This window comes from Ovis canadensis, chromosome 1 (assembly GCF_042477335.2).
Source record: "Ovis canadensis isolate MfBH-ARS-UI-01 breed Bighorn chromosome 1, ARS-UI_OviCan_v2, whole genome shotgun sequence".
Classification (NCBI taxonomy): domain Eukaryota; kingdom Metazoa; phylum Chordata; class Mammalia; order Artiodactyla; family Bovidae; genus Ovis; species Ovis canadensis.
In genome coordinates this window covers 225,468,845-225,481,668 of record NC_091245.1, presented here as the reverse complement: position 1 = coordinate 225,481,668, position 12,824 = coordinate 225,468,845, and the positions used below count along the sequence as shown (strand labels likewise).

The 12,824-nt window shown below is 35.4% G+C and overlaps 1 protein-coding gene across 1 annotated transcript in view; it reads right to left on the bottom strand.

Moving 5' to 3' along the window:
• Window positions 1-440: 440 nt before the first annotated feature.
• The window catches only part of SI (sucrase-isomaltase), a 114,747-nt gene continuing 102,363 nt past the window's right edge, over window positions 441-12,824 (bottom strand). Inside the window, exons 45-47 of the mRNA XM_069576813.1 lie at window positions 4,206-4,255; window positions 3,580-3,747; window positions 441-509 (exon numbers count right to left, since the gene is read on the bottom strand). Coding sequence (XP_069432914.1) covers window positions 441-509; window positions 3,580-3,747; window positions 4,206-4,255 — 287 coding nt within the window. The remainder of the gene's footprint in view (window positions 510-3,579; window positions 3,748-4,205; window positions 4,256-12,824) is intronic.

The window sequence follows — 12,824 nt, the reverse complement described above, 5'->3', positions numbered from 1 at the left end:
TGCTTTCTAATTAAATGCACGGAATAAGAAATAATTAAATCTGATGACAATTGGTGGTAACTTAAATCTACTAAACATTGAAGAAAATGTCATATAAAATTACAAAATTTTTGCTTAATTTAAAAATCACTTATTTTAATTATATCTTAGTTACACACACATGTATTTAGTAATTAGATTACAGTCAGCTGATACTGAGTAAAAGCAACTAGAACCATTAAATTCTACTAAATATATTTAAAAATTGAATCTAGGCCATGTTAATATTATATAATAGTATTAATATTGATGAACACTCTGCAATAACTTTAGGTAGATGTTATTAAAATCATATTTTACACAATACAAGAAACAAGTGAAGAAGGTAAACTATAAGTATGGTGGTGAAACTTAAATCCAGATGTTAATTTCTCTTTGACAATTCGGACTGATGGTGATCTTCATGACCAGTTGACTTCTATTGGTTCATCTAGAGTAACATTATTCCCTGTTAGATCAATATCTAATATCTTAAAAAAGAAAAAAAAAGGGTAATTAATTGCTTAATCCAACCTGTGGGGTGTTTTTCAACAAAAACTAATTCCATAAATAAATGCTCTATAAGTAAACACATTATAGCTTGTTTTACTTTCCCATTTTGGTCAATTTTTACATCAGAGAGTTTGCAACCATTTCAGTAGTACTTCCAGCCAACCCACCCATTATACAGACAATGAAAATAAGTCTCAGAGAGCTGTCAAAACACAATCAGAAGCTGAGACTATTTACCAGTTATTCTTATTTCTACAACTTTTCTCTTTCTCTGTGACTCTTAAATACTTGATTATAATTGCATTACATATACCTCTATGCTTTCTGCCCTCAAATATTATCCAGTCATCTACACACAGAATTTAGATTTTAGTAATATGCTTTCTTTTGCATCAGTCTCAAAGGACTTTATGCTGAATTTATTGCCAATGATTTCATTACATGTATGTTACTTTCTTTCACTGGAGAGAATCTTTATCAGACCATATAGGGACTAAGTAGGGGGGTGACTAATGAAGCAGCTGTACTTAAATAATCATCTGTAATATAATGAACTCACTAGACTTCCATTGCTCTGATACACTCACATGATTCTCAGGGCCTTTAGCTCAGAAAGTTGGATTAAATCATCAAATATGTAAGAGAAGAAGAAAATGAGCATTCCTTTACTGCTAACCAAATACCAAGTATGCACGTAGGGACATTATACAATTTATTCTTTATTAAAGCACCTTAGAATTTCCCACACTTTATACTAGAAGAGTTTAAAACATAACAGGTAAATAATGTTCTTAGTACCTAACAGGAAGATTTGATACTGATCCATCTTATAAGAAAAACTAACAAAATTCTTTTATATCAAACATGAAGAACAACCCATGCATCCCATAGCTCTTAATAGCTGCATAGATGGCAACTAGGAGTAATTGTGCTAGGTAAATATTTTAAAAAATTCACTGATACAGCAATTAAATCATCTTTTGTATGTAACTCTCACACCCATGGGCAAGGGTCACTAAGATAGAGAAAGAAATTGATCACTCCTTCCTTTTTCCATATATCTATAAAGCTTTAGAAAACAGAAGGTGTTCATAAATATTTGTTTTATTTAAATGTACTTAGAAGGGATAGCTCCAATTTTTGGTAAAGTTAACATCTTCTTTTAGAATCATTGAGATTATAAAATATTAAAAAATTACTCTTAATACTTAAAATTCTTTGTGAATGTTTGAAATCAGTGGAATGAACTTTTCTTTATAAATAGTGATTTTTTTTTAATGCCAAGTACTTGGTCAAAATTAACTTGAAACAATACTTGATATGTTAAAATACCTTATTTGACATTGCTTAACTGACTGTATTTAGTTTTACAGTAAATGTTGTGAGCTTTATTTTTCACCATTGTTGTAGTAAACAAAGAACAAGAAAATAAATAAGGGAAACCATCATTCTCTAATTTCATTGAAAACTGGGTTGTTTAAAAAAAAAGCTGATTTCTGATTATGATGGATAATCATTGACTGTTTATTCTTGGGAAATTAATTTTCCCTTTCAAGCTCAGTTTCCTAGACTGTCATATAAGACTACTGGACTAAATCACTGATTCCCATACTTTAGAATTTTATAAACCAGTAAAAATTTAAGAAGAAAAAAATGGAGGTGAGGTGCTAAGTTATCAACTTTTATTCTACCATGCTGCTACTGCTGCTGCTAAGTCTCTTCAGTTGTGTCTGGCTCTGTGCGACCCCATGGACGGCAGCCCACCAGGCTCCCCTGTCCCTGGGATTCTCCAGGCAAGAACACTGGAGTGGGTTGCCATGTCCTTCTCCAGTGCATGAAAGTGAAAAGTGAAAGTGAAGTCACTCAGTCATTTCCGACTAGTAGCAACCCCATGGACTGCAGCCTACCAGGCTCCTCCATCCATGGAATTTTCCAGGCAAGAGTACTGGAGTGGGGTGCCATTGCCTTCTCCATTATTCTACCATAGATGGACACAAAATACATAAAACTCTAATTTCTTAAACTTGATAGAGTTTAAAGAAATTTAATGTCAAAGTAGTAATTAAGACTCAAATATATATGAAAGGGGAAATTCTGATTGCCTATAGAATAGCAGTAATAATAGGATAGATGCTAAATTTCAACAGGACAAAATGACTTCGGGTACTGTTCAACTCTCACATCTTATAAAATTTATGAAAACCTAAAATTGTGTCCAAGACACAATTATTTTCTTTTTCAGTTGCAGTCAGCCAAACAACTAGCTGTTTTGTAAATTATGTTCACTGAAGTGGTCAGTTGATTAAAAAGCCAGTTGTTTTCATTCAGCTTTAAATACAAAACAGGTATATGTACACACACTCAAAGTTTAACAGTTTAGATGTAGCCTTGAACTTGGATCAAGCAAAACAGTTCATGGATTCTAAAATATATGTTCTTTAAAATCTATTTTTGTAGAATTTAGGATGAGAAAGAGTTTAAGAGATTGTTTACTTGCATATTCTTATTTAATAGGAAAGAAAAAGAAACACTGAAATTATTTACTCAAAGTAAAAAGCTCATTACTAGCAGCAAAGGGACTTTAACATAAGAATCCTGAGTCCCTATTTAATGTTTGAATCATATCCTTGTATTGTATGCCATATTATTCATAGATGTTAATCGATAATTCTATTCATTTTGAAAGGGCTTTCAAGTATAATTCATCCAAGACATATTAAATGTTCAAATGTGAGCATTTTGTTTTCGAAAAGTACTAGGTTTTGAGGCACTTTACCGTAAAGGGATGAAAATAGAGATTTAATGTTAATTTTGCTTTGATTATGTCAGAACAATTATAAAATAGATTCCATTAGGTTGATTTATATGACAAGTTACCAAGGATGATAATATAGAAATAGGTATGAAAGTTTAATGAAAATAAGTAGAGTAATAGGTTTTTTTTTTGTTTGTTTGTTTGTTTTTTTTTAGATCTAAGAAATGTAAGAGGTTCACATAGATATTTTGAATAGTTCCTTTTAAAAAGAAACATTTTCTTCTGTCAATTACCTCCAGGTTTTGGTCTTCAGTAAAGTTAACAGACTCTTTATTTCCGTTATGTGTGAGTGTAACCTCACTAACATGCATCTTTTCTTTCCCCCATATGTGGATATATCCAAGTCTCATTTCACTTCTGTTTATGTAACCATTTTTCAGTATAGTGCTTGTCAAGATGGTCTATGAAGACAAAGAAAAAGAAATCATTTGAACCTTTCATTTAGCAAAAGCAATTAAATCTTTGGTTGTTGTTGTTTAGTTGGTAAGTCATGTCTGAGTCTTTGCAACTTTATGGACTTTAGCCTGCCAGGCTCCTCTGTCCATGTGATTTCCCAGGCAAGAATACTGGAGTGGATTGCCATGTCTTCCTTTAGGGGAATCTTCCCAACCCAGGTATTGAACCATGTCTCCTGCATTCTTTACCATTGAACCACCAGGGAAGTCCCATTAAATGTTTTAAAAGCATGTATTTGTTAACCAAACTGTATCAATATTTCATAGTATACAGATTGTTTATTCATATATTTGAAAAGAGGTATATTATATAACATATATAGTATGTAAATACAAAATATGGCATAAAACTTCAAATATTATTTAACACAATTACATATAAATGATCTGTAATGAATACATACCTTATTTAAATTAAATTGTACCAAGGAATATAGGTCTCTTTCATAGGTGTCTATAAGAGAAAAAAGAGTGATGTATTTATATTTCCAAAAAATAATCTGTAGTAAATACTAGCATATTTTGCTTTTCTTTCACAGTACAAAGGATATCAAATATCATCAATGTATATCTAATCCTGTCTAAGTTTATGTATCTTATTCAACATAGTCTGAGGAGCACTGAAATATGAAGAATGAGTCATGTATCCATGTAGACAGAGTCCTACATGGATGGGTAGATTTATGTGTGCTCGTTTGTGTGTGGGAGAGTAACTGTAGAGGAGACACAGGTCTAAACACTTCTCTAGGAGGGTGGAAGAGTATAAGAATAAACAGAATTAAGTGTGATAATCATCGACACTCCCCGGCCATCTTGATGGCTGAGAATAACAATATAAAGGAAAAAAAATATGATGGCCACTTATCCTAGTGTCATTTGAGAAAAATATTCATTGTTAGAGATTATTAACAGGACAATTGAAATCAAATGGATAAAACACAGGCTTTATATTCATCACTTAAATTAGGTATAATCTTGCCATACTGAAAACCAATTAAAAATGTAATATTAGATCTAAGATTTATTCAGTATCTGTCAAATTCTAAGTACTTTATCACTATGCTGTAAGAGATGTATTATTATTTTTCCTACTGTATAGAAGATAGAAATGAGTCCCAGAGAAATTAAATAAATAGCTCAAAGTGAAACAACTAATTAATATCAAGTCTGAATTTATGTCTGGTTTTCTCTGATTTCTATGATTGTGTTCATATGTAAAACCAAACAAACGTGTAAGACAGAAAAGCAAAAGTAGAGTCAAAGGCATGATGAAAACAAGTATTAGGATAACATTGAAAAAGTAACAAATTTTAATTCCTTCTTCCATTACACATGCCAGCATTATGTTTATTAATTCTCTAAAAAATAAAATGCTTAATTTGAGAATAATTTTGTTTATACTAAGATTAAATTATATTCTCTGTAAATTTTTTTCTCTATAAATAGATTAATTCATATATGACTTTAATAACACATTTTGAGGCAAAAAAATTAAGCTAATTTTAAAATGCATAAGTATAACAAATTTTTAAGAGCAATTTTTAAGTACAGATCTATGAAATAAAAGAAAGCGAAAGTGACAGCTATTAAGAGCATATAACAGTTTTTTTGTTTTTAATGAATAAGAGAAAGATACCACTTATGATCTTACTTCAAGGTAGACATATGTCTATTTCACTAAGATGAGTAGGAAAAATTAATATTTTACTAGACTACAACCTTGTTAGCTAGAACAGTCAAAATTTACTTAATATACCCACATTTCAAAATAAGTTTATTTTGCTTTATCCTTTTTTGTTTGTTTTTTGAGACAAATACATGTCTATAAATAAAACTGATTGGAGCAGAGGAAAGGGACCAGATAGATGATTAAATAGTTAATTCCACTAGGGAGTTTTAAGAAAAAAAAAAAAAATCCTGTAAGCTAATGATCACTCAGGAAAATAGGTTTGCTTAACTACAAAATCAAGCAGGCTTGCTTAGCAACAAAACCATACAATGCAAGCATGAGACATGGCCCAAAAGAATAAAACAGTAGTGGAGTGAAACCCACACTCTGCTCAGTAAGATCAGTAAGTTAATGATTCCTAGGACAAGCCTTTCTGCACACACTAAAAACAAAAATATAAGGAAAAGATGACATTATACTGAAACCTGAGATAATCTACTATATTTTAGTATGTTACCCCCTTTTTGCTCATTTGCATTGTGCCATGACAGTCCCCATTTGACCATGTAGGGACAAGAAAACTCCCTCCCTTGTCTGATGTGGAGGAGGAGGTGATGTTGGAAGCTTGATGTCTACTCAAGAATGAGGAAGAAGGTGGTCTTTTCTTCCTCCCCACCTCTCCTTTGATTATAAAACAGTAGCCCACCAAGTTCTCAGCACAACACCCTCTTGCCCATCTTCTTATAAACCTCACAAGAGTCCTATTCTTGCATCTTATTAAGGATCCTCTTGCTTAATTCTTTCTGCTCTGAAACATAAAGAATTGGAGCCTCCCAAAACACATTTTTACAGTTTCAATAGTATTCCTTATAATTTAAATGTACTTAAAAGAAAAATTTATTTAGATATTTAGTTTATTAGATAGGTTGGCAAGCTTGTTGTAAGAGAAAATTCCTTCAGAGATTCTGATCTAATAAATCTAAATATTCCAAGCATTTGCTATGTATTGTTGTTGTTATTCACTTAAGAAATTTCAGAGGATTTGCTGAAACCTTTATAGTTACTTATAACAAATATACTGAGATCGTGAAATATAACCAAACTAGTAGATATAATGGGTCAGAACAACTTTGTATGTTTGCATAAAGAGAACATAGAGAAATATATGAATTCTGCTCACTTTTCAGTGATATAACAAAAGAAAAATCTGCCATGAAACTTCAACAGAGTAAAGGTTTTACCAAGTTCTTTCATCTATATCTTAGCTTGATAGAAAGAGCTGCATTAAAAAAAAGCAACAACAACAACTAAGAAAAGCTTTGTCTCCCTACAGCTAAAATGAATTAACTAAATTTGCTAGAGAATGATATTCAAATATCCCAAGACAAATGTGCAAATTATGCATAACTCAGCTTTACACTCTTGGAGAATTGTAAGCAAATTCAAAGTGCCTCCTAGTGAGGAAGAAAGGCTGTAAACTTTGTAGAACCTCAGTTAATGTGTTAATGAAGTTCAGGGCTCTGAAAACATAGGATTTTATTTAACTAATAGAAGTTGAGTTACTTCCTATTTCACAAAATACTAAGAAAACATATATTTATTTTGAGGCTTGCTTATTACCATATGATTCTTATATCACTTTCTGATATAGATTACTTACTAATAGATTCCTATTTCTTATGGTTGTAGACTATTAACTATAATTAACCTCAAAAGATGAAAGAAAGATGTCTTTGCTATTAATGAAAAATCTCTCATCTATGGATAATGTATTTAAATTGTAGTAAACCATCCTACAGCTCCACACAGATGTTAGTTGCTATGACTAAGAGCCATGTCAAGAGAATGCTAGATCCCCATCTAAGGGAGCTGACACTACTAATCCTCAACAGTGTTTATTTATCAGTGAAATAATAACCTGGGGGCACTTGACTCAAAGGCATATTTCTGGGCCTCTCCTTTACTTAATGGAATTTCGATGGCCTTAGAATATCCATTCTTTACAAACTACTCAAGAAGCAGAGCACACACTGCTAAAAGTTTAGCAGTTCAGTCCGATTTTGAGGGATAGCCATGGAGTAAACAAAGGTTTAAATTTAAATCCTTAAACTTTTCATGTAAAAAACTGTACAACATTAAAAAAGAAAAAAGGAAAAAACAAAATCTATAGCCATAAAGCACACAGACTAAGTTTAAATTTGTTTCTGAACTATCTCATGTTTTAAAGGCATGTTTATGCATCAATATATGCACATGGGAAAGTGGCTTTTCAACTCAGCTGACCTCACACATACTGAATGTCTATTATGCAAACAGAACTGGCTAACTTCTGGGAATACAAAGATGATCAATATACCATCCTGTCCACACAAATCTCTTTGTTATCTAGACATTGATCATAGGGATTACATATATTTAAGATAAGAAGAACGTCTTTAAATATTTGTAAGTCTATTTTTAAGTTGATTCAACTATTTATTAAACTATTTTAGCTCTCAATAACATTATTGGCCTTTTTTTTTTTTTTTACTCAGCTTCCAAAGCACAATAATACATAACCAAAAAATAATGTGAGATAATATGTATGCTATCAGTTATATTTAATCTCCTGTTAAGTAGTTAGAGTAGGAAAAAGGAGTAAAAAATAGCAATGGCTAAAAGACAAAGAAAGGAAAAAGCCCACAAAAATAGGTCAAAGGAAGGTCTGAGGACGGGAGTGAGAACCTCTGGTGAAGCATACAGCCCTCCTGGCTAGCACAGTTTACATGGGACAGACTCAGGGGTAGGAGAAAAAAACACCAAAAGAGAGGAGCCAAAATTGAGCCTCTGGCTTCTCTTCTCTTCTCTTTGCTTCTTTTGGGTGGGCCTGTCCTCTCATCCACTCACACACTTTGACAATGTATTTTCCTTTGCTTGGCAAATAAAACTGAGCTGTAATTGACATAATACTGAGCTGTAACACTGGTCCATCTGTCGCTTCTAACTGTTGCTGCGGTAAGACACAACCAAGGAAATTACACACTCCCCTGACATCTCTGTTGCTGTTTCTCGGATATAACCTGGCTGAAACAATGTCAGCCTGGCCCCCATGAGGCAGAGACCAAGCATAGCAGAAGCCTAACTTGGTGAAAGCTCCCATGGTGGAAGCTTAATGCAAAGAAAATGCAGCACAGAGGAACTGACATGAAGCCCAGTGTGCTGGAAACCAGAACAGCAAAAACAAACTTGGCAGAAAGCTCACATGGCTCAGTCTCAAATTTCAAAAGATCCTGTTAAGGGGTTAAGGTAGGATGTCCTTGATCCTATGGCTGAGGGGACATATGGCTAACAAAATCTTAATGTTGTGGTCTGGGTGTGGGTTGGAAAAGAATTTCCAGACATGAGGCAAAATGAGAGGAGAATAACATTTATCAGAGTGGGAAACACTGTTAGAAGAGTGGGCCAGCTCAAGGGAGAATCAATGTTGAACAGGAGTCCTTAGTCCACTTTTATACCCATGGTACAAGGATTTGGATAGGGGTCTTGTGGGTCATTTGTTGATTGGATGAGGCACATATAGTGGGTAGGGGTGGGGAAGAGAAAGGCAAATATTTTCTCCTTATGGGGTAGTGGAGTATCTATCATGGTCAATAAAAGAGTCCAAAATGCAGTGCTTGGATGCAATCTCAAAAACGACAGAATGATCTCTGTTTGTCTCCAAGGCAAACCATTCAATATCACGGTAATCCAAGCCTATGCCCCAACCAGTGATGCTGAAGAAGCTGAAGTTGAATGGTTCTATGAAGACCTACAAGACCTTTCAGAACTAACACCCCAAAAAAAGATGTCCTTTTCATTATAGGAGACTGGAATGCAAAAGTAGGAAGTCAAGAAACACCTGGAGTAACAGGCAAATTTGGCCTTGGAGTACGGAATGAAGCAGGGCAAAGACTAATAGAGTTTTGCCAAGAAAATACACTGGTCATAGCAAACACCCTCTTCCAACAACACAAGAGAAGACTCTACACGTGACATCAACAGGTTGTCAACACTGAAATCAGATTGATTATATTCTTTGCAGCCAAAGATGGAGAAGCTCTATACAGTCAACAACAAAAAAAAAGACAGGAGCTGAGTGTGGCTTGGATCATGAACTCCTTATTGCCAAATTCAGACCTGAATTGAAGAAAGTAGGGAAAACCACTAGACCATTCAGGTATGACCTAAACCAAATCCCTTATGATTACACAGTGGAAGTGAGAAATAGATTTAAGAGACTAGATCTGATAGAGTGCCTGATGAACTATGGATGGAGGTTCATGACATTGTACAGGAGACAGGGATCAAGACCATCCCCATGGAAAAGAAATGGAAAAAAGAAAAATGGCTGTCTGGGGAGGCCTTACAAATAGCTGTGAAGAAGAGAAGTAAAAAGCAAAGGAGAAAGGAAAGATATAAGCATCTGAATGCAGAGTTCTAAAGAATAGCAGGGGGAGATAAGAAAGCCTTCCTCAGAGATCAATACAAATAAATAGAGGAAAACAACAGAATGGGAAAGACTAGAGATTTCTTCAAGAAAATTAGAGATACCAAGGGAATATTTCATGCAAAGATGGGCTTGATAAAGGACAGAAATGGTATGGACCTAACAAAAGCAGAAGATATTAAGAAGAGGTGGCAAGAATACACAGAAGAACTGTACAAAAAAGATCTTCATAACCCAGATAATCATGAAGGTGTGATCACTCACCTAGAGCCAGACATCCTGGAATGTGAAGTCAAGTGGGCCTTAGAAGCATCACTACGAACAAAGCTAGCGGAGGTGATGGTATTCCAGTTGAGCTATTTCAAATCCTGAAAGATGATGCTGTGAAAGTGCTGCACTCAATATGCCAGCAAATTTGGAAAACTCAGCAGTGGCCACAGGACTGGAAAAGGTCAGTTTTCATTCTAATCCCACAGAAAGGCATTGACAAAGAATGCTTAAACTACCACACAATTGTGTTCATCTCACATGCTAGTAAAGTAATGCTCAAAATTCTCCAAGCCAGGCTTCAGCAATACATGAACCATGAACTTCCAAATGTTCAAGTTGGTTTCAGAAAAGGAGAAGAACCAGAGATCAAATTGCCAACATCTGCCAGATCATGGAAATAGTAAGAGAGTTCCAGAAAAACATCTATTTCTGCTTTATTGACTATGCCAAAGCCTTTGAATGTGTGGATCACAATAAACTGGAAAATTCTTAAAGAGATGGGAATGTCAGACCACTTGACTTGCCTTTTGGGAAATCTATATGCAGGTATGGAAGCAACAGTTAGAACTGGACATAGAACAACAGACTGGTTCCAAAGAAGAAAAAGAATATGTCAAGGCTGTACTTATTTACAGTCACTCTGCTTATTTAACTTATATGCAGAATACATCATGAGAAATGCTAGGCTGGAAGAAGCACAGGCTGGAATCAAGATTGCTGGGAGATATATCAATAACCTCAGATATGCAGATGACACCACTCTTATGGCAGAAAGTGAAGAGGAACTAAAAAGCCTGTTGATGAGAGTGAAAGAGGAGAGTGGAAAAAGTTGGCTTAAAGCTCAACATTCAGAAAATGAAGAACATGGCATCTGGTCCCATCACTTCATGGAAAATAGATGGAGAAACAGTGGAAACAGTGTCAGACTTTATTTTGGGGGGCTCCAAAATCACTGTAGATGGTGATTGCGGCCATGAAATTAAAAGATGCTTTTCCTTGGAAGGAAAGCTATGACCAATATAGATAGCATTTTTAAAAAGCAGAGATATTACTTTGCCAAAAAAGGTCCGTCTAGTTAAGGCTATGGTTTTTCCAATGGTCATGCATGGATGTGAGAGTTGGACTGTGAAGAAAGCTGAGTGCTGAAGAATTGATGTTTTTGAATTGTGGTATTGGAGAAGACTTTTGAGAGTCCCTTGGACTGCAAGGAGATCCAACAAATCCATTCTGAAGGAGATCGGCCCTGGGTGTTCTTTGGAAAGACTGATGCTAAAGCTGAAACTCCAGTACTTTGGCCACTTCATGCGAAGAGTTGACTCATTGGAAAAGACCCTGATGATGGGAGGGAATGGGGACATGAGAAAAAGTGAATGACAGGATCAGATGGCTGAATGGCATCACCGATTTTCCCTGACTTTTAAGTCTTGCAGCTATTGGGGTCCTGATAGAAGATGCTTTAAAACAGTCTTTTGAGGACAAACTAACTATTTTTACCAGTCACCAAGTGAAACAGCTCCTGAATGGGAAAGGCCATTTATGGATGTCTGATCAAAGGATCCTCAGATATCAAGTGGTGCTGATGGAAACTCCATGCCTGACTACATCCCCTTGTGAGGTTCTTAACCCAGCTACCCTCCTGCTTACCCCTGAGGGCTCTCTTCCTTTTCACTCTTGCCTAGAAATCTTGGACCACTGGACAAAACCCAAGAGGGATTGTCAGAAAATCTTCTGACCAATCCTGAGGAAATTGTGTACACTGATGGAAACAGCTTTGTCTTGGATGGAAAAAGAACTGGATATGCAGTACCCTCCAATTTTGAGACCACAGCTGCTAAACATTTGCCACCAGTTACTTCAGCCCAATTAGCTGAGCTCATAACCCTGACTTGAGCTTTCGGGCCGAGAAAAGGAAAAAGAGTAGCCATTTACACTGACTCCAAGTATGCCTTTGTGGTGCTACATAGACACTGCTATTTGGAAAGAAAGAGGGCACTTGAACACCTGAGGGTCCCCAATCAAATATGGTGATAAAATCCTCAGGCTCTTGAAGGCAGTCCATCTGCTCATTGACTGTAAAGGGAGCATAGAAGTGGTACAAGGGAACCAAGCAGCTGATCAGGCAGCTAAGAGAGCAGCATTACAGATCAATAGGGGTTGCTACCTTAGATCCACAGACTAATTTGCCAGAAACTCCTTCATAAGCTGAAGGTGAGACTCTTAAAACTAAGAGTGAAGACTTTCAAAAATATCATATGAGAGTAGTTCCAAAAGGAGGGACTCATTTTTCTGCCTGGGAACCTTCAATGGAAGTTGGTTAACTAGTGATATGCTACCACTCATTTAGGGGGAAAGGCCCTCCTAAGATTACTAGAAAGGTCCTTCAGAGGAACAAGCCTCTGAACAACTAGAAGGCAAGTGTTCTCCTTTTGTCCCAATTACCAGTTAAACAATGCCTAAGGAGCCCAAAGACACTAGCTGGCCCAGTCTGCCCAACAACGTGGTACCTACCTAGGAGAGGACTGGGAGAAGGACTTCACCCAGATGCCAGTTTCTCAAGGGTATAAATACCTATAAGTCATGATAGATACATTCACAGGATGGACTGAAGGCTTTCCCACC